The 24,692-nt window shown below is 44.4% G+C and overlaps 1 protein-coding gene across 1 annotated transcript in view; it reads right to left on the bottom strand.

Annotated features, from left to right (window-relative positions):
- HDAC1 (histone deacetylase 1) overlaps nt 1–20,190 on the bottom strand; it is a 29,367-nt gene extending 9,177 nt beyond the window's left edge. The window contains exons 1-7 of the mRNA XM_043998382.1: nt 20,089–20,190; nt 15,207–15,319; nt 13,241–13,358; nt 4,758–4,832; nt 4,117–4,255; nt 3,641–3,782; nt 2,317–2,409 (exon numbers count right to left, since the gene is read on the bottom strand). Coding sequence (XP_043854317.1) covers nt 2,317–2,409; nt 3,641–3,782; nt 4,117–4,255; nt 4,758–4,832; nt 13,241–13,358; nt 15,207–15,319; nt 20,089–20,137 — 729 coding nt within the window. The 5' untranslated portion in view covers nt 20,138–20,190. The remainder of the gene's footprint in view (nt 1–2,316; nt 2,410–3,640; nt 3,783–4,116; nt 4,256–4,757; nt 4,833–13,240; nt 13,359–15,206; nt 15,320–20,088) is intronic.
- Between the last annotated feature and the right edge of the window lie 4,502 nt (nt 20,191–24,692).

Genomic DNA, 24,692 nt, shown 5'->3' with positions numbered 1-24,692 from the left:
AAAACTTACATTATCTCATCAGGACCCTTGCTACAGGATTGCCTTGTAAGTCACTCACCCATTTACCAGAACAGTTTTCCCAAACTTCTTTATTTGACTCCCATGGTCCCCCCTCCTCCTTCCCATCTATTTCACTGAAAAAAGGAAGGCCATTTGCTGAGAGGCCTCCTCATGCAGCTGGTCTTACGTGAGGAGGTGGGCCTTCTTGCCGTGCACAAGGGACCCCATCTCACCCCATCTTGTCCAGTAAGTTCAATTGCTCCGGTAGCACCCTCACCTTCCCTTCTCTTCAACCTTCCCCACCCTGCTACTCCCAACCCTGCCCATGTCTTCCCCCCATTCTCAAAAATTTGATCATCTATCGCAGAGAGCTATTGTCCTCTATCTCTCCTCCCAGTTATGGGCAAACTCAGAAAAGGTGTCTCCATTTCCTTTCCTTTGTCTTTCTTAACTCTTTCTAGCCTGGCATCTAACCTCATCATTCAATTGACGCTGTTCTCTCCAAAATGACTAAAAGTTCATAATCCAAACTAATAAAATCTTAAGGCCAAATCTGGTAACCTTTTCTCAACACTCATTCTTCTTGACCTCTCTGTAGCCACTGATTTTGTCGATGGTCATCTCCTTGGGTTTTTACGACAATGCTCTCTCCTGCTTCTCCTACTATTTGACTGTTCCTTCTGTCTCTGTGTCCATTCCTGGATCTTCAATTTTCACCACACTTAATAACCCCCTGGGGAGAGGGGACACTCCCCCCAAGGCTGTGTCCAGGACCCTCTTCTCCGTTTATGCTATTTTACTTGGTGATCTCATCAGCTGCCACATATTCAATCTCTCTCTGCTGACTGAAGTGTCACAAATTCAACTAACAGGACACAGAAAACTGGATGTCCTATAATTGTAACTTCCAACAAGTCCCAAACCGAACTCTTCAGCCACCCTGTCCCCACCCTGACATTCCTAAGTTCCCTGTTACCATCGAGGACAACACCATCCTCCCAGTCACCCAGGCTCACAACCTAGGTGTCATCCTCAACTCCTCAATCAGTGCCCATATCCAATCAGTAGTCAAATCCTGTTGTAACTATCCTCAAATTCTTTTAAGCATCACACCCTTCTCTGACACTTGACCCCCCCCCCCCCATAAAGGTAACAACCACCTCCACCTGGACTACAATAGCCACAAAAGACAGTCTGCTGACTGGCCTCAAAGCTCTCCCTGTTCCAATCTGGCTTCCTATTGGCTGCCACAATGATCTTCCTGGAATGCACATGTGACTGTGTCATCCCTTTATTTAAGAATCCACTACAGTGGCTCATCACCTCCAAGATCAAACATGAGCTCTTGGTTTGGCTCTCAAAATCCTTCAAGCCCTAGCCCTTTCCTATCTTTAACCCCTTCACAGCACTCTTCAATCAAGTGATACTGGCTTTCTAGCTTTTCCTCAAGCAGAACGTTCCCTCCATGTTCCCTCCCGGTTTTGCTCCATACCTAGAACCCTCACCTCCTCCTTCACTGTCTTAGCTGAAGTTCTCTCTTCTATAAAAAAAAGCTTAACTCCTTAATTCCTCAATCTCAGTTCCTTCTCTCTGAGACCAGCCCCAGTTTCTCCTCCATTAGGCTGTGAGCTCCTCAAGAGCAAGAACGAGGGTGGCCCTTCTTTGTATGCCTGGTGCCTAGCACACAAAGTAGGTGCTTAATAAATGCCAGGGTACTACTGACATCAGATTGCGCAGATGAGTAGGGCCTTTAACACATGTATCTTTGGATTTGCAGCAGCAGCCAGCACAAGGCACTGCAGTTAGGAATTGTTTGAAGGTTTGCTGAAATGAAATCTTGCTGCATCTGTCCTGACTTCATGCCGTTTCTCCCCATCCTGCCAAGCCTACTCCAAGTCTCCATAGCAAGTCCCAGCTCCTCCAAGAAGCCTTTCCCCCACTAAGCTAGCCCTCCTCTGAACCACCACTACTTACACAACTTAGTGGACATTTAACAACTGCAAAGTCTATTCCTCCTTGTGTATATCTTGTCTCCCCAACTAGACTGTCAGTCCCCTGCTGAGGACAGGGGTAAAATACTGTATCTCTTTCTATTCCCTCACAGCACTGACAACAGGACCGAACACATGGCAGGTGCTTGTTGATAATCTATTAATTAATCATCAGCATCTCCTAGCCTACCCCAGACTTGATATGTACCAAGTCTGCCTCTTCCACTCAACCAGCAATGGCAAAATGAGCTTTCATAGTCACAATGTGGAAAGCCTCCCTCTTCCTCCCCACCCTCCAGTCTCAAGGGACTGGCATGACACTCACTGGTTTGAAAATGGCCTCATAAGACTCGTCATCGATCCCATCTCGAAGCGGGTAGTTGACAGCATAGTATTTGCCTTTGCCAGCTCCAATGTCCTGGTTTAAAAGGGACATTAAAGCAAAACGAGGTGAAGCTAGAGGAAGAGAGAAGCCAAGGGCTCAGGAAGAAAATGAGCTATAGAGCTTTGGAAAGAAAGAACAAGATTGACCAGAACTGTAGAGTTCAACTGAAAGTAATGTAAAGAAACAGAACTGGTATGAAGGGACCTCTCTCCCCCCCCCACAAAAGCATGGTCTCTGAACCCTTGCCCAAATGTTACTAGCAACCCCTTTCATCACTTCACAATGACTGCATCAGCAGGCACGAGGCCACCACAGATGGAACTGCCACAACTCTAGCATGGGACACAGATCCATTTGAAGCCAACAAAGCTTTAGAAAATGGTAACACAGCACACAATGTCCCGCCTCATGCTACTGATGGGAAGGTTATGACAATGGTCTCTTAGGGCAACAATTTCTAGGGCCTACCTGTAAGATCACTCTCAACAGAGTGCCCCCTACTCTGTGGGCTCATAGGACTTAGAGCTAGAAGGATCCTTAGGTAATCATTCAGTTCAACCCACTCATTTTACAGATTAGGAAACTTCAGTTCAGAAGTGATTGGTACAGGGGTCACACAGGTGGTAAAGTAGCATTGTCAGGATTCAAATCCAGTGCTCTTCTACTAATCCACACCCTGCTTCCCCTTCTAAGGATTATCTCCTGATGAACTAGGGGGGAGAGAGGGAAGAAGGAGAGAAGAGAGAAGAGGGGTTGGTGACAACTTCCAAACAGCTTCACAGTTTTACATGGTTCTGTACTCTAGGAAACAGATGCCTGTGGTCCCATAGTGACCGTAAGTAGCTGTGCTGCCAGTGACAAAAGTAGTGACACATTGCCCAGGGCCAGGGAACTGGGGGAGACGCAAATGGTGCTCTTTTTTATTTCGTTCACTTTAATCTTGTGGGACTCTAAGGTAAGGCAAGCAGATGGCTCATCCAGGCAGTGCCTGGACACTGTCACCAAAACCCAAGACTCACAGGACACCTGGAAATGCTGACTCTAGCCCCAAAGCAGCCCTTGCTTGACATGCTCCATGCCAGCTGGTACACTGGAGCACCCCCACCCCCAGCCCCACCAGAGCTGCAGCTGGCAGTGGCAGCTCCAGGCTGAGCGTAAGTGTTCAGCTCTAAAGGGTGAAAGAGAAAGGAAGTGGTTTTTAGTAACAAAGGCACAAGAGTTAGAGCCGGAAGAGAGCTGGCTGTTGCCAGGAGGGAGCTCTCACCCGTAGGTCACCCGTTCCCGGGAAGTATTCTCCATACTTATGAAAGGACACTGTCATGACCCGATCTGTGGTGTAGAAGGCTTCTTCCACGCCATCGCCATGGTGAATGTCAATGTCAATGTACAGCACCCTCTGGTGGTACCTAGGATCAGAAGCTGGTCAGGGGGCCTAGGACACTTAGGGGAATGAGGTACCCCAAGCACAGGGTACTATGTCCCTGCTCACCAGGTTGGTGGCCTCCCTCAAAGATTTCTGAGCACAAGGGTTAAATGGTGAGGCTGACAGAGAGGAAGAGCAGCTGGTTGTCTCCAGAGGCTGGAATGGGCCAAGACAGTGAGTGAGCCAGATAGGCCCAGGGCATGCCACATTGGAAATTTCCAAACCTGGGGTCTGAGCAGTGCTTCTGAGGCACTGTGTGCAGCCCAGTAGAGGGCTGGCCTATGGTGCCCCACCCCCAAAGTATGAAGTGAACGTACTTTAACAGTTCCAGGATAGCCAACACAATATCATTGACGTAACAGAAGCCAGAAGCTTCAGACTTCTTAGCGTGGTGCAGGCCCCCAGCCCAGTTCACAGCAATGTCCGTCTGCTGTTTATTAAGCTTCACTGCACTAGCTGCAGGGAAAGAAGACACCTTGTCAGGTAAGGAAGCCCCCGAAATATCCTCTTCTCTCCCTTATCCCACCTCCGATACATGAGGCCAGTCAAAGCTGTAACTGTACCAAACAATTCCACTCCCAACCAGCAGTGGTTCCCCCTCAACCACACTGTAATGCAGATGGAAGCACATATTCTACTTGTCACTGGTCTAGGCCCCCAATACAAATCAATTCCAGATACAGGTTCTAAGAATAAAATCCGCTGAGTTCTTATAACCTTTGAAGGCAATTATCAAGACTCTCCCTAAAATGTTTCTCTGCTCAAAGATATGTGAGGGAGACACAGCTGTCAGTGACCAAATAAATGATGGTTGAGCCCAGAACAACATCTTGGATATCATTAACATAAACACTGCTGAAGGTACTGCACTACCATAGCTAAAGTCTAAGAGGTCAGCTGTTTGTTCAGCAAAGACTCCAGAGCCAAGTCAATGAGAGGAAGGACAGAGGCTCCTTACCTACAGATCCACCGGTGGATAGCTGACAGAACTCAAATAAGCCATCAAACACTGGGCAGTCTTCACCAACATTAACTTGAAAGAGAATAAGGGAAAAAGTTAGTCCTCAAGACCTTTCATTAAGAGATCTGCCTTCTCCACCATTAAAAAAACCTCAGGTTCTGTTTCAAGACTAAGTTCCCCACTTTTGAGAAGAAGAGCAAGTCCTATGCAAAAAGACAATCTCATGAAGGAATCGTTGAGGTAAAGAAATCAAGTCTCTTTCTCACTTGCTTAGATATGCATTAAATGAACTCTGTAAATAAATAACATACCATGTTTACTTTATTTATTTATTTATTTTTGTGGGGGCAATGGGAGTTAAGTGACTTGCCCAGAGTCGCACAGCTAGCAAGTGTCAAGTGTCTGAGGCCGCATTTGAACTCAGGTCATCCTGAATCCAGGGCCAGTGCTTTATCCATTGCATCACCTAGCTGCCCCCCATGTTTACTTTATAGAGCAGAGAATCCCATACCCAGCCCTCTGCCTCAAGTACCTCACCCTAGGGCTCTGGGGGATTACTTTGTACTTTCTCAAAATGCTTTCATTTATATTACCTCATGTGATTCTCCCAACCCAAGAGATGGGCAGAGCAGAGATGATCACTACTAAATGCAGAAGGTTACAATTACATTTATTTAGTTAGAACTTGCACCTTACCACATTTCTATAATGCAGAGAATTCAAGTATTATTATCCCAGTTTTACAGATGAGGAAACTAAAGCACTGAGTTTACCGTGACTTGCACATAGTCATATAGCTTGTGTATGCGGTGAGATTCCAACCCATGGCTCCTGGTTTGGCTCTCTAAGTCCTTCAAGATCTAGCCCTTTCCTATCTTTAACCCTTTCACGGCACTCTTCAATCGAGTGATACTGGCTTTCCAGCTTTTCCTAGAGCAGAATGTTCCCTCCATGCCTAGAACCCTCATCTCCTCCTTCACTGTCTCAGCTGAAGTTCTCTCTTCTATAAAAAAAAGCTTAACTCTGTAATTCCTCAATCTCAGTTCCTTCTCTCTGAGACCACCCCCAGTTTCTCCTCCATTAGGCTGTGAGCTCCTCAAGAGCAAATGAAAATCCACTGCTCTCACCACTACTCTATGTCTTCTCCACAGATAACAACCAGAGAGTAAGTTTCAACATCAGATGTGAGTGAAGAATGGTGCAAAAGTGATGCAGAAACATTCAAAGAATATATGCATGGAAAAAAAAGGGAGTAAGGAACTAATGAGGAAGCTTACTATGCACCCCTATAGAAAGAACTGATAAAAAGAACACTTGTGGATTGTACATATATAACCTGATTGCGATCTTGTGGAGGGGGGAGGAAGAAAAATTTAGAACTCTAAATCTTATGAAAATGAATGTTGAAAACTACCCTTACATGTAAATGGAAAATAAAATAAATGTTTGTTGAAAGAAAAAAAAGGGAGTGAGTGGAGAGGAAACATCAGTCACCAGCAACTCACTTTGTACATCAAGCCAGCCCTTTGATATGGAAAAGGGCTACCAGCCTGCTTCGGACCAAATAAGTATTGGGCTAATGCCCCCAAAGAGGTTAACTAAAAGATGCTCTGACTTGGAGCAGGCACCATCCTTGGGAGTTATCCTTAACAGAGGTATTCCAAAGAGGAGCAGCATCTCTGAGCCAACTAGAGAAAAGACTGGTGACTTTCTCCTATACCCTGGAGGTTGTATCAGTATGAACTTTGGTCTCTCACAGTCCAGGTTATTTACACAAAGGCAGGCTCCTTTCTACTTCCTCCTTGGGAAGCTGGCCAATTAAGGTTCAAGTGTTGTAAGAACATATATTGCTCAGATTCTTAAGCACCAGCACAAAGAATTCAGGGAACAGACAAATGCCTGGTAAAGGAAATGAGATTTTTCCTTCTGGTCCAAAATGCATTAAAACAAACCCCAACATCACAGAATTTTAGCACTACCAAAGCCCTTAGGAATAACCGAGTCAAACCTCATGTTATAGGCATATAAAAGCCTCATTTGAGTGGAGTTGGTGGCAAAGCTGGCAGTGGAACCCACCTTGTACCACAACAGTGGGTGCCCCCTACTACGGCCTACATTACTAGTGCTCTGGGAAAAGAAGAGGTCCCTCACTTGCACCTTCATCAGCACACTGGGGATTTAGTGCAATCAAGCACTCACACAAAGTCTACAGAGGACTTTACAACAAAGACAAACCTGGGCTCCAAGGACTTCCAGAGTTTTCAGGGAGTCCATTAACTGGGAGAGGGAAAAAATGACACCTTTATTTTCACTAACTTCTAACTGAAACCCAGCATTTTCTTTAATTGTATATATTTTAAAATTTTCCTGAGGACAGATCCATAGGGTCTTCCAACTGCCAAAGAAATCCATAACCTAGAGGACTACTCCCCACTTTACAAATAAGGAAACAGGGGCAGCTAAGTGGTGCAGTGGACAGAGCACCGGCCCTGTATTCAGGAGGACCTGAGTTCAAATCCGACCTCAGACACTTGACACTAGCTGTGTGACCCTGGGCAAGTCACTTAACCCCAACTGCCTCACCAAAACAAACAAAAAACAAATAAGGAAACAGAGGGTCAGAGGTGAGGTGACTTTCCAGGGCAGGGTTTGCACTAAGGTTACTTGTAGCCACCAAGCTACACTGCCTCTCTACAAAGTGAACCAAGTCAGTAAGTATGCTAAGGGAAAGAAAATGTTCTTGGAAGAAAGAGGAAGAGGGGGCCTTGAAGCATCCATTCCCCTCGAAGTACTTCTTTATTAACATAAGGACTAAAATAAAAAAAAAAACTCAAGAGACCATGCTTTGTGGATTTTTTAATTCTGTAAAGCAGATAAAAATGGAAATTTTTGTTTTAAAGTAAAATTATATTTGCTTATAGTTATTTGCATTTAAAATACATTTTGCACAGGTACAAGAAATTATAGCAAATTATTTTTTAAATATTGGCACAATTCCCTCACCAAATCCCAAACAGAATTGGTTAATAAGAGTTTGAGGGTATTTTCCTCCCAGAAGTGTTTTACCTACCCACAGCCTGTATACAGCTCTATCTACACTTGCATAAAATGCATATACATCTGCATTTTAACCAGGAGATCTGGCAATGCAGAAGTTATTTCTGGGTAGTGAGGCCTCCCTGGAATTCCTTAAAATATACTCCCCTCCATTAAGGGCAGGGAAATGGAGGAATGGTGCTGAACCTCAAGTCACAAGACCTGGAATTTTCTTTGTCAGTTAAGCTGTGACCCTAGACAAATAAGGGGACTGGACAAGAAAACCTCTAAGGTCTATTTCACACTAACTTCTTTTTTTTTTTAATTAATAAAGTATTTTATTTTTTTCCGTTACATGTAAAGATAGTTCTCAACTTTTGTTTATACAAGCTTCACAATTTCAGATTTTTCTCCCTCCCCTAGACAGCAGGTAATCTGATATAGGTTTTATATATATATATATATACACACACATAATAACATTAATCCTATTTCTGCATTAGTCATGTTATAAGAGAAAAAAATCAGAGCACTGATGAAAAACCTCAAAATAGAAAAAAACAACAGCACCAAAACCAAAAGAAATAGTATGGTTCATTCAGCATCTATACTCCGCAGTTCTTTTTTTTTTTTTCCCTTGGATTTGGAGATCCTCTTCCATCACGAGTTCCCTGGAACTCTTCTGTGCCATTGCATTGGTGAGAAGAATATAGTCCATCACAGTAGATCAACACTCAATGTTGATGATACTGTGTACAACGTTCTTCTGGTTCTGCTCATCTCACTCATCATCAGCTCACGTAAGACCCTCCAGGTTTCTCTGAACTCCTCCTGCTCATCATTTCTTACAGCACAATAGTATTCCATTGTATTCACATACCACAACTTGTCCAGCCATTCCCCAATTGATGGGCACCCCCTCAACTTCCAATTCCTTGCCACCACGTAAAGAGCAGCTAGAAATATTTTTGTACATGTGGGTCCCTTTCCCCCTTCCATGATTTCTTTGGGAAAAAGACCCAAAAGTGGTATTGCTGGGTTCACACTAACTTCTTACAAGCTGAAAGGCTGTATAGTAGAGAATGGATATAGAGCCAGAAGACCTAGGCTTGCATCCAAGTTTTACTTACCTGTGTGCCCCTGGGGAAGAGCCACCCCTTTTCTTGGCCTTAGCTTCCTTCAATTGCAAAATGAGGAGTTTGGACAGGATAATCTCTAAGGTCCCCTTAAGGTCTAACTATGCCATTCAATTCTCAATATGATACTCACAATTCTGAGAAAGGACTTGGAAGCAAACCTGAGTTTAAATCCTGCCTCCACAGGCAAGTCAACTAGACCCATCTAAACCTTATCTGTAAAACAAAGATAATTCTACTTGTACTGGCATACTATCCTATGGAGAACACTTTGCAAATACAAAGCCTGAACTGACAGCTTAATGTCCCACAGACAGTTCATATTATTTACTAGTAGTGCTTTTAAAGCCTAGCCCAGAAAGCCAGGGGAAGGAAAAGGCTGCCACAGTTCAAAAGGGAGGCATCTGCTCCATCTGAGAGTCTCAAAGAACATCTCACCAGGGAGAGCAGCACCTCCTGGAGGCACATGCCCATTAAATAGAGTGGGGGAGCCAAAAACGGGGCCATTTCTCCCGGGCTGAGTAAGGCATGCAGCAAGGATTTCCTAAATGACCAAGAATCAGTGAAGAATGTACTCAGAGACAACTGGAATGGCTCCTGCAGAAGCTGCTTCTGCTCCAGCTTCTGCTCTGTGCCTACCATCAGTTTAGTGGGCCCAGCTCTGTTCTATGGCAACACACCCTGACAACCAAAGCCTCTACAGGTCTCCCAGCTCTCCATGCTGCCATCAGTAGTAGCACACTGCCCAAGACTTTCCATCTGATCTAGGACCTGTGCATAGCTCATCCTTTTGTAAATGGTGCTAGAGCAAAATTACAGGTTCCCTAGTGCTCTACAAGTGACCACAGGGGGCAGCTAGATGGCGCAGTGGATAGAGCACCGGCCCTGGATTCAGGAGTACCTGAGTTCAAATCCGGCCTCAGACACTTAACACTTACTAGCTGTGTGACCCTGGGCAAGTCACTTAACCCCAATTGCCCCGCAAAAAAAAAAAATAAGTGACCACAAATTAGTAGCATTAAGTAGACAATAATATTAACAATTCACACTTCTATAGCATTTTAAAATCATACAAAATGTTTTCTTCAGCTTCAATCACCCTGTGCAGTAGGGAAGGTATTATTATCTCTCTTTTTTGCAGCTGAGACTCAGATCTAATTAAGTGCTAAAGCTGGGATTTGAGCCCACGTCTCAGATTCCAAGTCCAGCCCTCTCCCCTACACTACCACTGGCACAGGAAGTCTTTTTCTCACAGCAACCCTGTTAGGTAGGCAATGCAAACATCCCTACTTACAGATGAAGAGTCTGAGACTCAGAATAAGTGGGAAAGCTGAGGCTTGAACCATGCAGGCCCACCCTTTCTTTCTGCTACAAACCTTTGGTCCCAAGTGTGAAAGTAAGTGAAATGGCCTAACAACTCTGGATTTATTGAGACAGCATGCTTGGACCTAGAGTTAGAAGATTTGTGTTCAAATCTTGGCTCTGACATTTAATGAACTATGTGACTGCTGTCAAATCACCTCAGGTTATAAAATGGGAACAAAAATGTTCTTCAGTACCTACTTCATAGGGCTAGTTTGAAGAAAGTGCTTTATAAACCTTAAAACTTTATGGAAATGTGAGTCATTGAAGTGAGCAGAACCAGAAGAACATTGTACACACTAACAGCAACATTATGTGATGATCAACTGTGATAGACTTGGCTCTTCTCAGCAGTGTAACAACCCAAGACAATTCCAAAGAACTCATGATAGAAAATGTTCTCCACATCCAGAAAAAAAGAACTGTGGATTCTGAATGCAGATTGAAACATACTGTTTCTACCTTTTTGTTGTTAGAGTTGTTTATTCTCTTTTTTGAGGTTTTTCTCTTTTGTTCTGATTCTTCTTTCGAAACATGACTAATGCAGAGATGTGTTTAATGTGACTATACATGTATAGGCTGTATCAGATTGCTTTATGTCTTGGGGAGGGGGGAGGGAAGGAAGGAAGGGAGAAAAATTTGGAACTAAAAATCCTATGAAAACAAATGTTGAAAACATTTTTTTTGTGTAACTGGAATAATAAAATGTTTTTATGACTAAAAAAAGAAGAAAAAAGTGAGTCATTGATTATATTATATACCAAGTCTTTAGATGTCTAAAACACCCTTAGACAAGGTATCTGCTAAAATTTGGGCAATCCCCTCCCCAACGACTGAGGTAAGGTGAGTCCCTACTCAGAGATGGAAGTCACTGGATTTTCAGTGTAGAGCTACCTAATTTCCAATAGCACTAATATCAGTTACAGAACCTTGTTTTTTTTAAACTACAGAACTTTAAAGATCACTTAGCTAGAAGGAGACTTAAGAGGATAGAAGGAAATCAAAGCCTAAAAAGGTTAAAAGTGGGGCAGCTAGGTGGCACAGTGGATAGAGCACTGGCCCTGGATTCAGGAGGACCTGAGTTCAAATCCATCATGGGACACCTAACACTTACTAGCTGTGTGACCCTGGGCAAGTTACGTAACCCCAATTGCCTCACCAAAAAAAAAAAAAGGTTAAAAGTAATTGCCCCGGGGGCGGCTAGGTGGCGCAGTGGATAAAGCACTGGCCCTGGATTCAGGAGTACCTGAGTTCAAATCCAGCCTCAGACACTTGACACTTACTAGCTGTGTGACCCTGGGCAAGTCACTTAACCCCCATTGCCCTGCAAAACAAAACAAAACAAAAAAAAAGTAATTGCCCAAATTAAAAAGTTTTTGTACAAACAGAAGCAATGCATCCAAAATTAGAAGGGTGGCAGAAAGCTGGGAAACAATTTTTATGGCCAGTACTTCTGATAAAGGCCTCGTTTCTAAAATATATAGGGAACTAAATCAAATTTCTAAGAATCCAAGTCATTCCTCAATTGAGAAATGGTCAAAGGATATGAACAGGCAGTTTCCTGATAAAGAAATCAAAGCTATCTATTCCCATATGAAAAAATGCTCTAAATCACTGATGATTAGAGAGGTGCAAATTAAAACAACTCTGAGGTACCACCTGACACCTATTAGATTGGCTAAAATGACAAAAAAGGAAAATAAATGTTGGAGAAACTGTGGAAAAATTGGAACACTAATGCATTGTTGGTGGAGCTATGAACTGATCCAACCATTCTGGAGAGCAATTTGCAATTATGCCCAAAGGGCTGTGAAGCTGTGCATACCCTTTGACCCAGCAATACCACTTTTGGGTCTTTTCCCCAAAGAGATCATGGAAAGGGGAGAAGAACCCACATGTACAAAGATATTTATAGCTGCTCTTTATGTTGTGGCAAGGAATTGGAAGTTGAGGAGATGCCCATCAATTGGGGAATGGCTGGACAAGCTGTGGTATATGAATGTAATGGAATACTATTGTGCTGTAACAAACGATGAACAGGAGTTCAGAGAAACCTGGAGGGTCTTGAGTGAGCTGATGATGAGTGAGATGAGCAGAACCAGAAGAACATTGTACACAGTATCATCAACATTGTGTGTTGACCTACTGTGATGGATGGATTATATTCTTCTCACCAATGCAATGGTACAGAAGGGTTCCAGGGAACTCATGATGGAGGAGGATCTCCAAATCCAGGGGAAAAAAAAAAAGAACTGTGGAGTATAGATGCTGAATGAACCATACTATTTCTTTTGTTTTGGTGCTGTTGTTTTTCTATTTTGAGGTTTTTCCTCATTGCTCTGATTTTTCTCTTATAACATGACTAATGCAGAAATATGTTTAATGTTATTTTATATATATATATAACCTATATCAGATTACCTGCTGTCTAGGGGAAGGGGGAAGGAGGGAGAAAAATTTGAAATTGGAAAGCCTGTATAAACAAAAGTTGAGAACTATCCTTAAATGTAAGGGAAAAAATAAATAAAATACAAAAACAAAAAAAAGTAATTGCCCAAGATCAGAGCTGAGAATAGAACCTCCTTCTCTTGTACAATAAAGGTGCTAAGCACAAGGACAGGTAAATTATAAACTGCTATTTACAAGTCAGAGAAATAACTCAGCACAAGGTAGGAAACAGACACAGCATAACACGGCAGACATAAGAGATGACCTCCAAGCTAGGAGGACTTTGGGTCATGTCACATCTCTGACATTCTCTGTGACTTTAGACAAGTTGCTAAATCACTCAATGCTGACAATGAATCACCCAGGAGCTCCTGATGCAAATGAAAGAGACCCAGTGCCTGCCCCCAGTCCCTTTAGTGGGAACAATTCTTTAGCAGAGTCTAATGCAACCCTTTAGCCAGCCAGGTAGGTGAGCCAAAGGGCTCAGAATTGACTCACATCTCTGCATCTGCTTGCTGTACTCCGACATATTATCAGGACGGATAGAGCGCAAAAACTTAATGTAGTCATCACTGTGGTACTTGGTCATCTCATCCGCATGGGCTTTGTGGGGCCGCTACAAGGACCAAACAAAAAAGGGTGAATTAGTCATCAGCCTCCGTTTCCTTCATGTCTTTGAGCACTTACTATGTGCAAAGGGGATACAAAGAGGGGTAATATAGTGTCTGCTTCCATGGAGCTCAGTCTGGTTGGACAGATGAGATTTAAATACAAGAAATGGTCTAGGAGACTATGAGTAAGTGCTAAAGCTTATGCTATGGGTTATCAAGGCCATAGCAGTGAGGGGGAGGGAGAGGGGGAGGGGGGGAGAGAAAGAGAGATCGATTAAGAACAAAATAACTGAGAGCACAAAGGCAAATTTATTGGGAGAGATGGACCTGGGCAGTCAGGCAAGATTTACAGAAGCAGTTGGTTTCCTCTGAGACATTGCAAACCAGAGACACTCAGAAGCCAAGGCTAGCTTAGCCAACCTAAACAAGTCTATACTGTCCTGCCTCCATGCTTTTTTCTCCACATTGTTCCCTATGCCCAGAATGCCACCCCTTTCCTTTCTACCAGTTGAAAGACTATTTATCCTTTAAGAAAATGCCATCAAGGAAGTCTCCTAAGAGCTCCAGTTTGCAGAGATTCACCACTTAACTGTCATTTTATTTTAGTTATATATAAAGGCATGGTACCCCATGTCCATCCTTTACTAGATTATAAACTCCACAAGGGAATCATCTTATTTAATCTTTCTATGTCTACCAGAAACATGTACAGTGCTAAACTAAATGAGCTTGGTGTGAGTGCTGGGAGAGGAGGCCAAGCCTGACATGTCTGCAAGGGGAGACTATATGTAGGATTGCTATGGAGAGAAGACTGGAGAGGCAGGGAGGGAGCTCATAGGCAAACCTTTTGATTGATATGCTGAAAAGCCCGGGTTTCATTTGGTAGGAGAGTCACTAGAAGTCTGGGCATTCTCTGATGAACAACCTCTCCTTCCATAACATTCTTACATTATTTCTCTTTACCAGAAGTTTAAACTGAGGGCCTCTCATCTCCTCACACTCTCCCCAATTCCTTCCATTGCTACAATTATTTCCACCTAACCTCTGCCAGCTGTCTTTTCTCTGGTAGGCTAAAGTTTTCCAGGCCTATGTTCTCTAGTGCCATGCCTAACTCTACCATGCTCTTCCTAAAGACAAAGCAGCAGTTCCCCAGAATGGGTATGGTCTCCCCTCTGCTTCTTGTGGGCCAAGTTACTGGTGGAAATCGGAGGCTGGAGTTGAACCCATTCTGTCCTCCCCACCCCCCAATACCAGGAAATGCCTGTTGTAAGCAAAGATATGGAGCAGATCTGGGAGTAGTTTGAGTTAATTCTGCCCCGGGCAGATAGATAGGAGCCCCAGTTGTGAGTCCTTTGGGCAGGGAAGATACAATCAGCTCTAGAACTCAGGCCAAGGAAAGAAAAATCTCAGCAAAGTTACTTCCCCAGATCATTTCTGTTAATCTTTTAGGTAGTGAATCATCCTTTACCTTTCATTTTCCAGTGAACTGCTTTTTAATCCCTTTGGGACCCTTTTTACCTAAGGGTATCTGAATGTTTTTATTAACTGGATTATTTATTTGGACCCTCAGGCTGAGTAAGGGTTTTCCATAGCACCAGACTAGGAACCTGAATGACCTGACCTGGCTAGGTTGAGAGGATATAATGTGAGGGTTGGGTGATACCCAGAGGGTTTGTGCTTAAACCACAAAGTGCCCAGCTTTTCAGTGGGCCAGAAGGAGATGAGCATCTGGGACAGTTCAAGTATGGATTATCCCCCACTAGGTCTTCTTTTTGTCTCAGGAACCGTCAGCACTCAGAAGCAGTTTCCAATGAGAAGTGGGGCTTACATAAACCACTGTCCCCCAAACTCACATAGATCTCCATCTTCCGGTAGAGTCCATAGTTTAGTAGCAGGTTGTGAGTCATTCGGATTCGATGGGGTTTCATTGGGTGGCCCTGCCCATAGTAGTAATTCCCGACATCTCCTAAGGTGAAGAAAAAGCCATAATTTCAGTGACAGAAAGATAAGACATTCATTATTTCTCTAGTCCACAGGAGAATCATGCTGAGGTATAGCTGCCCTTACAGGTGATAGCATGAGTAAATCAAACAGGAGTAATCAGACATTTAGACTCTCTCACTCTTGCACTTTTGCCAAGGGGGATGGCAAACAAATGAACTAAGGATCCAGGCCTGAGGCAGAGTCATGGATAAGGGTATGACAACCTATGGGTACTTAAGAGGCCAAACTCTCTACTCCACACAGGTTGCAAAAAGCCCTGTACAATTTTTGTTTTGGTTTTTTTTTTTGGTGAGGCAATTAGGGTTAAGTGACTTGCCCAGGGTCACACAGCTAGTAAGTGTTAAGTGTCAAGTGTCTGAGGCCAGATTTGAACTCAGGTCCTCCTGACTCCAGGGTCGGTGCTCTATCCACTGCATCACCTAGCTGCCCCAAGCCCTTTATATTTGACGCACTTTGCATCTCCAGCCCAGCTCCTTTCAACTCCAAAAGACCCCTCCCAAGATAAATTCACTGAACTCAAGCTGGGATACCACCACCCTTAGTCTCTCCAGGGTGGAGTATCAGACTTCTCCCAAAGCCTTCCTTGATAGCGGGCAGAAACTGGACTCTGCTAAGTGCACTCTGCATCTGCATCCCTGCCTGAACATGCACCCCATTCCTGCTGGGCATTCCTTGGTGTCTCCCCTTACATCTTTCCAGCTCACTTGTCTTCCCCCATTAGACTGAAAGCTCCTAGAGGACAGGAACTCTCTTTTTCCTGTATGTCTCGCCAGCAGGCACTTAATGTTTGAGCTGAACTGCTCAACCCTAAGAGGGAGTCAAAGGTAACCAGGGAAAATACTCCTCTTCCCTACTATTCTCTTGAGATCCCTCTTAGTTCTGCTGTCCTTTCCCATAGTGAACAAGCTGTCATTCCTATTAGACCTTTCTCACATTCCCTCCATATTTGCACCTAAGTCTAAATCCTGTCTCAGACAACCTCCCTAGAACAGTTTCTATATTGGGGGGGGGGGGGGAGACACACCTTAGATGATATGATCTCTGAGATCCCTTCTGGCTCCAGATCTATGATTGTAGGATTTTCTTGAGATCACAGAAACCCGGCCTCTAATGGTTGATTCAAACCATTGTATTAATGCAGATAACACCTTAATCTCTATATACAGTGATTCATCTCTCCTGAGCGCCAGTCCCACATTACCAAGTGACTGCTGGACATCTCCATCTGGATGTCTCTAAGGTAGTTCAAATTCACCATGTCCAACAAAGAACTTATCTTCGCTATTTCACCCTTCCCCTAACACAAACCTCCAAATCCCCCTATTTCTGTGGAAGGTACCACCATCCTTCCAAATATCCAGCTCAAAAAGTACAAGTCCTTTCTCCTTGCCACCTCCATTCTTGGAAATCCATCAGTTGTCAAGCGATTGATTCACTGTACAACCATCCTACCTAGTTCTGACCCTCCTTTCTTCCCTGAATTGCTGCAGGCTTTCTAATTGGTCTTCTGGATTCTAGTATGTCCCCTTTCTAACCTATTTTCCATACAGCTGCCCAACTGATATCCCTAAAGCACAGGTGTGAACTAGTCACTCCTCTGCTCAAGAAGGTTTGGTGGTTCCCTCTTACCTTTAGGATAAAAATAGAATTCCTCTGTTTGGCATTTAAAGCCCTTCACAACTTGGTTCCAATCTATCTTTTCAGACTGATCACTCATGTTGTTGCTAGGAATTCCTTATACCAGTGAAATTACAGGTCCAGTATTTATCCTGTCACTTGTTAGACCAGCTGGTGGAACTTCTGTTCCCTGACCACCCAACGCCATAAAACCTCCCACCTCTATGCCTTTCTCCATTTGTCCTGGTGTGCCTGGAATATTCTCCTTTCCCATCACGGCCCACTTCCCCTCACAGTCCAGCTTAGATGTTGCCTCCTTTCCAAGAGGCCCTTTCCAATTCCCCAGTTGCCAGTGCTCTATGCTATTCCATTACTTTGTATTTTTTAATTTACTTATGTAGTAAGTGCACTGCCCCAGCCCCAGAGTAATCCCCTTAAAGGAACCTTCATTTTTTCCATTTCTGTTTCTGCCCACACTGCCTAGCATAGTGCTTGGCACACCACAGAAACTTAATAAATGCTTGCTGAATTTAACCAAAACTATGCCCACCTGCCTTAGTTCTTCTATTCCAGGCATAAGACTGAACCAAACTTCCAGTGAACCTCAATTTTTGAGTAAGGGGTTCTTTTGAAAGTAACTGGAAAGTAGATGGTACAGTAGATAGAGCTAGACCTAGAATCAAGAACTGAGTTCAAGTTCTCCCTCAATCCCTTACTAGCTCTGTGACCCTGAGCAAATCACTTAACCTGTTTCCTCAACTGTAAAATGCTTAGCACAGTGTCAGGAACGTAGTAGGTTGCACATAAATATTACTATTGTTATTATTATGTGGGTGAAGAAGTATTCCTTTCAGGACAAAGAAAAAAAGGATGTCAAGATACTAGGATTTATAGCCCAGCACTTCCACTCAACAGTGGTGTTACCAGGAACAAGTAACTTCCCTCCTAAGCCAAAGGAAGGAAGAAAAAGGAAAAAAAAGGAAGGAAGGAAGGAAGGAAGGGGAAAAAAGAAAGAAAGACTATGAAGATACAAACACAAAAGCTCAAAAAAGCACACACTCCCCACCCTCAAGTAGTTTACATCTTAATAGAAGACTGATTATATAAGAAGGCCAAAAAGGTAGAGGGTGTGTGGAGGGAAATAAGACTGCCACACCCCCATCTGAGAGCAAAAAGTTTATTTTGATTCTAATTCCAAAGGTGGAAAGGGAGTAGCAGGGGAGAGTGAACTGGGCTACTTACAGACTCAAGACCTGTGAAAGGGAGAAGTGTCAGAAATTAATTAAATTAAATTAAAGCAAAATTAAAGGGAGCTATCATTAAGCCCACCCATTGATCTCCACAATAAGAAAGCTAACAAGCATTTATGAGCTTTCCATAAGCATATACTTGAAAAAGAATGATAACCACCCTTTTAGAGAATTGGGTTTTGGTTTTTGTTTTTAATTCTTCAATGAGCTTTCACATCAATTCATTCCTACAGCAATCCAGGGAGGTAGGCTGGCATTATACTCATTTTAAAGACCAGGAAATGGAGATCCAAAGAAATTGTGATCTATCTACAATGCTAACACATTTAAGTTAGTATAGAAGTGTTCTTTCCACTAGACCACACTGTACCAAACTTTAGATATGTTTGGAGAGTAAAAAGTCTGGGAGCTCCCAAGAATAATTTAGGCTTATACATCAACACATAGCCACTCCCCTCCCTCCAACCTATATCTCTCTGCAACAGGTGCCACTAGTCAAGTTCAGCGCCAGCCATGGGGGAGACAGACTGTTGGAGGGGGGGGGGGGTCTCCTCACCACAAAAGAGCTGAGGGCTAACAAAGTGCCAGACAGTCCTGACTAGAGTAGCGGCCTCTGAATGTCACTCACGATGTCTCTAACCTTCCAAGGAAGAAGTAGTCAACCCAGTTAAGAAGTATTTAATAGCTGGTCCTTTGAAACACAAAGCAATGTTTCGGGAATGATTCGTGGAAAGTATGGGATGCCCTTCTAGAGTTTTCCTTCCTTTCCCCAAGTCTACATAAGCCTCACGTCTTCAGCCAGCCGAGAGCTCAACAACTCCATTTCACACCAGCCCCTAATTAAGTTTTTTTCAACAGTCTAATTTCTCTTCCAAATCTATTACTTAGACTTCTCCCTTTCCACTTCTAGTATATTCCTCCAAGCCGACCCCTACTTTCTGCCTGAGGGGGGGGTAAAGTTTCGGCCCCTTGAATCCTTCCCCCCCAACTCTGGTCCCCTCTCTACTCCAGTCCCCTCAAGTTCCCCTCCCCCATCCAAGCCGGTCCTATCCTCTTCCCAGGCTCCCCTCCCCCCAGTCCAATTTTCTCAAGATTCCCCTCCCCCACTTCTGTCCCCTCCCCCTAGTCCTCTCTTCAGTCCCTTCCCCCAGTCCAGTGCTCAGTCCCCTCCCCCCAATCTAGTCCTTAGTCCCCCTCAGGCCCCTCCACCCCCGCTCCTCTTCCCCGTAGAATTGCCCCCCCCCAGTGTCCCTCCCACCTTAGTCCTGCCTCCCCTCAGTCTCCTCCCCACCCCCGGCTCCCCTCTCTCCCAAGTCCTGCCTCCCACCTTAGTCTCCTCTCACCCCCCCCCCAGCTTCCCTCCACAGTATTCCTGCCCCCCCCACTCCCCTCCCCACTCCAGGCTCTTCTCCCTCCTAGTCCTCCCGCACCCCGTTTCCTCCTCTTAGTCCTGCCCTCCTCAGCCTCCCCCGCAGGTTTCCCTCCCCTTGGTCCTGCCCCCCCCAAGCCTCCCCCCCCCGCCAGGCTCCGGTCCCCCCTAGTCCAGCCCCCATTTCCTCTTTAGTCCTGCCCCCCTCAGTTTCCCCTTCCCCCCCCAGCCTTCTCTGCTACCTAGTCCTGCCCCCAGCGTTTCCTCTCCTTAGTCCTGCCCCCCTCAGTCTTCTCTCCCCCCAGGCTCCCCTTCTCCCCTCCCCCCCCACCCCGTCTGGTCCCCTTAGTCCCCTCTCCTCCTTCCAGTCCCCTGAGCTCCCTGCCTCCCAGTAATGTTCTGTCAGAGTCCCCTCCTTCCAGGTCTGTCCCCTAGGGCTCCCCTCCCCTCAGTCTGGTCCCCTCAAGCCCCCCAACCCTGGCCGGCCGCACTCACCATCGTAGTAGTAACAGACTTTTCGCTTAGTGCCCTGAGTCAGCGCCATCTTGCCTCGCACCCTCGCGCCAGCCCGCGGCGCCGCACTACGTCCAACCTGAGGGAGGGGGCGCGGCCCCCTTCATATCTCCCGCCCCCTCATCGCTCATCTACCAATGGCAGGCCAGGCTTCACGAAATGCCAACCAATCACACCTTAGCATCCCCAGCCCGGAAGTTGGCTCGGAGCTCGGAGGTTGGGAAAGAAGCCGGCCAGGAGAGTACCCGGCCGTACTGTGTGTGGAAGCTGGGGGGCGCCCACCAGCCACGGACTGGACCACAGTGCATTCGAGTTGGGGAGCTAGAGGCTGGAGGCGGGGGGGGGGGGGGGGCGGGGCGGGGGCGGCTAGAGCGGGAGACAGCCTAGCATTGGTCCTTTCTTTAAAGACGCCTGGGACGTCGGGACATCTTGGTGCTATGCGGGGGCTGCTCCGCTCCCTCGGGGGAGGGATGAATTTGAAGAGGGTTTTGTCGTTTAGTGGAGGGGAGCCCGCACTTTGAGTTGGGGGATGGAGGGTTCGAATCCACTCTAGACTACTGCGCTTGCTTGTCTTGTGATCTGGAGAAAAATCTCTGACCCTCACTTTTCTCTGTAAAAGGGGATCGGACCAAAGACCCCTTCCAGCTCTAAATTCTGTGATTGGAGCAAAGTCACTCCCCCTCCTTGGGCCTCAAATTTCTTCGTCTCATCTGTGAAATGGGAAGAATGATTGCCTCACTACCAGTCTCATGGAGCTGCTTTTTTTTGTTTCCCTTTTTAAAAATAAAAATTGTATTGACATCTTTTGTTTTTACATCACCTAAATTTCTCCTGGAGTTCTTCCCCATTCCCTTCCTAGAAAAAGGAAATCATATTTTTTAAAGAAAAACAGGTGCAGAAATCAGCAAAACCAATCTATGCATAGAAAAAATATGAAAATACATGTTAAATTTAACACCACCGACTTTCTACCATTCAGCAAAGGAGCAAAACATGATGTCTTCTCATGTCTTCTTTTAGAGGCATGATTGTTCTTTGTAATAATGCAACAGTTACTTTTGATTGTTTTGTGGTTGGTCTTTCTATTTACATTGTTATAGTCATGGTGTACATTGTTTTTCTTGGCTCTGCTTACTTCACTCTGCACCAGTTCATGTTAAATCTTTTAATGTTTCTCCATAGTCATCTTATTGGTCGTTTCTTAGAGCACAGGTCTATTCCTTTACCCAATTCTTTCACAACACTGCTAATATGGACATGTTTTGTATGACTGCACATGTATAACATATATCAAATTGCTTGCCTTCTCATGGAGGGAAGGAGGGAAAGAATCTGGAACTCAAAATTATAAAAAATGAATGTTAAAAATTGTTTTTTACATGTAATTTGAAAAAATATGTGAAACCCCCAAAACCAGTCATTTCCTAATAAATAGGCATCTACTTTGTTTCCTATTCTTTGCTATCCCCAAGTATTTTGATGCATGTTGGGGTTCTTTTGTCTATGCCTTCCTTGTGGCACTTTTTTTACCCCTGTGCCCCCAGACCTATGATTTCATCTATGTAAGGAGTACCCAGTTAGATAACTCCTACTAAATTATAGTCAGAGTTGTCTGGGAAAGGGAAGTCTGGGAGGACAGGGGAAACGGTCAGTCTGAGAAGACAGTAAAAGGTTAATTGACTAGCCCAGCAACAGATTGTTTTATATTCTGATCTAATTTCATTCAACATTCTAGTTCTTTTTTTTTTTTTTTTTGGTGAGGCAATTGGGGTTAAGTGACTTGCCCAGGATCACACAGCTAGTAAGTGTCAAGTGTCTGAGGCTGGATTTGAACTCAGGTCCTCCTGAATCCAGGGCCAGTGCTTTATCCACTTCATCACCTAGCTGCCCCCTAATTTCATTCAACATTAAGCACCTAATATGTGCAGCTGATAACTCAGACAGGGGCTCTGCATTCAAATCCTACTTGTACTAATGACTTAGCCGATTGACCTTGGGGGAGTTATTACCCCTCGATAGCTCTCAGAATTAAACTAGATAATAACAGTATTCATAATCACTGACATGTAGGGTTTTGAAGTTTTCAAAGCATTTTACAAAAAAGATCTCATTTGAGTTTCATAAATGATACAGTGGAAAAGTCAAGGCTCTGAAGTCAGAGAACCTAGGTTCAAATCCAAACTGTGTCACTTCCTTAACCAGAATGATCTTAGGCAAGTCTGTTTCTCATAACCACTTTAGGTCTCAGTTTCCTCATCTGTAAAATGAGGTGCTTGGATTAAATGCCCTTTGAGGTCCCTTCTAAGTTTCCTGAGATCCTATTTAAAAACAAAAAACAAAAAAAACCTTCGAATTAGGAGGAAATTAAGTTTTTAGAAAGGGGGGGAAGAGGCTGAGAAGGAAAGAACTGGCATTTATTAAGCACCTACTGTATGCGAGTCACTGTGCTAAGTACTTTGCAAATATACCATTTGATCCTCACCATAACCTTGGGAAGTAACCACTATAATTAGCTCCATTTTGCAGTTAAAGAAATTGAGGCAGGGGCAGCCAGGTGACGCAGTGGAAAGAGCACTGGTCCTGGATTCAGAAGGACCTGAGTTCAAATCCAACCTCAGACACTTGACACTAGCTGTGTGACCATGGGTAAGTCACTTAACCCCCATTGCCTCACAAAAAAAAAAAAAAAAAGAAATCGAGGCAGATAGCAGTTAAGTGACTCTCCCAGGGTTATACAGCTAGTAAGTGACTGAGGTCAAAATTGAACTCAGGTCTTGCTAACTCCCAGCTCTATCCACTGAGCCAGCTAGCAAGTCAAGCCTCCTGGCTGCAAAGGGCTCACCAGCTTGGCGCTAGACACCCAAGTGGTTTTAGCCCACTACAATTCAGAATCCTTGCTCTCAAACAATACACTCATTTCAGTTTTCCCATTAGCAGGGATTCCAGGTGATAACCATCACAAGAAGCCAAGGTATTGGGAAGAAATTGCTCCGTGACATTTAAAGTCTAGAGGGTTGTTTGTGTATGTGTGTTGTTGGGGTTTTTTTTTAAGGTAGCTAGATGGCACAGTGGATAGAGAGAGTGCTAGACTTGGAGTTAGGAAGACATGACTTTAAATCCTGACTCATCTCTCTCAGCCTCAGTTTCCTCATCTGTAAAATCATCAAGACTGACTTAGATAACACATTAATTGCTTTGCCAACCTTAAATCAATATGTAAATGTTAATTATTATTATATTGCTCTGTAACTCTATGCTATAGAAGTAAGCTATCATTATCCCAGGGTTAGATCAGAAATTCAGGATGGAAAATTTGCTTGGGAAGGAAACACCAATGCCCAAGGTCGAGCTCTGGAACTTCTTGCCACTTCCTTGCCAGGCTCCTATTCTTGCCTCTTTGGGGTTAACAGCAGCTCCCAAAGGGCAAACACCTTTGGTGGAACATGCATAATAATACCTGGATTTTCTATAGCACTCCAAAGTTCTTAGATTACTTTCTCCAACCCAACCCTTTTTTGTGTGTGTGAGGCAATTTGGGTCAAGTGACTTGCCCAGGGTCACACAGCCAGCAAGTGTCAAGTGTCTGAGGCTGGATCTGAACTCAGGTCCTCCTGACTCCAGGGCAGGTGTTCTATCCATTGAGCCACCTAGCTGCCCCACAACCCATTTTAAAGATGAGAAAACTGAGACTGGAAGAAAAGACTTGACTAAAATCACATAGCTGATAAGTTTCTAGAAACTCTCAGGATCCTATTCCTACCCTTCTTTTCCTCTATCCCACTACCTGTAGTTTCAGTCATGTCCTGCTCTTTGTGACCCCCTTTGGGGTTTTCTTGGCAAAGAAACTGGAGTGGTTTTGCCATTTCCTTCTCCAGGTCATTTTACAAATGAAGAAACTGAGGCAAACAGGGTAAGTGACTTGCCCAAGGTCACACAGCTAGTAAATGTGTTTGAGGCTGAATTGAAACTCAAGTCTTCCTGACTCTAGGCCCAGCACTCTGTCTACTATAGCACCTTGCTGCCCTACTCTGTCCTTGCTTCTATATTCCTATCTCCCATGTAATGATTCGAATAACGCCACATGCTGGAGACTTACTGTAGAAGAGTTCCGCCCATGAAGCGAAGGTCTTTGAGGGCAAGACCAGGAGTCTTCTTTGGCGTCAGGAAGTGACGCGGGCTAGGGGGAGGAGGAAGGAAGAGACTGGCGCTCAGGCTCACTCTTTTTTCCTGGGGACTCTGGTGGAGAGCAGAGCTAGAAATGCACTCTCCCTTTAATAGATAGGAATCTAGGCTTTTCTTCTCTCTTTATCAAATTCTTATTCTCCTTAATAAATTCTTAAAAGTCTAACTCTTGCTAAGGCTTGTAATTTATTGGCAACCACTCATTAGATTTTAGACAGTTTAGCTAGGATTTTAACCCTTAACACCCATTAACTCCTTTCTTCTTTCTTTCTTTTTTTCTTTTTTTGGTGTGTCAGTGAGGGTTAAGTGACTTGCCCAGGATCACACAGCTAGTAAGTGTCAAGTGTCTGAGGTCAGATTTGAACTCAGGTCCTCCTGAATCCAGAGCTGGTGCTTTATCCGCT

The sequence above is a fragment of the Dromiciops gliroides genome, chromosome 3 (genome assembly GCF_019393635.1).
Source record: "Dromiciops gliroides isolate mDroGli1 chromosome 3, mDroGli1.pri, whole genome shotgun sequence".
Taxonomy (NCBI): domain Eukaryota; kingdom Metazoa; phylum Chordata; class Mammalia; order Microbiotheria; family Microbiotheriidae; genus Dromiciops; species Dromiciops gliroides.
The sequence above is the reverse complement of the archived record's forward strand: the minus strand, read 5'-3'. Positions and strand labels throughout refer to the sequence as shown.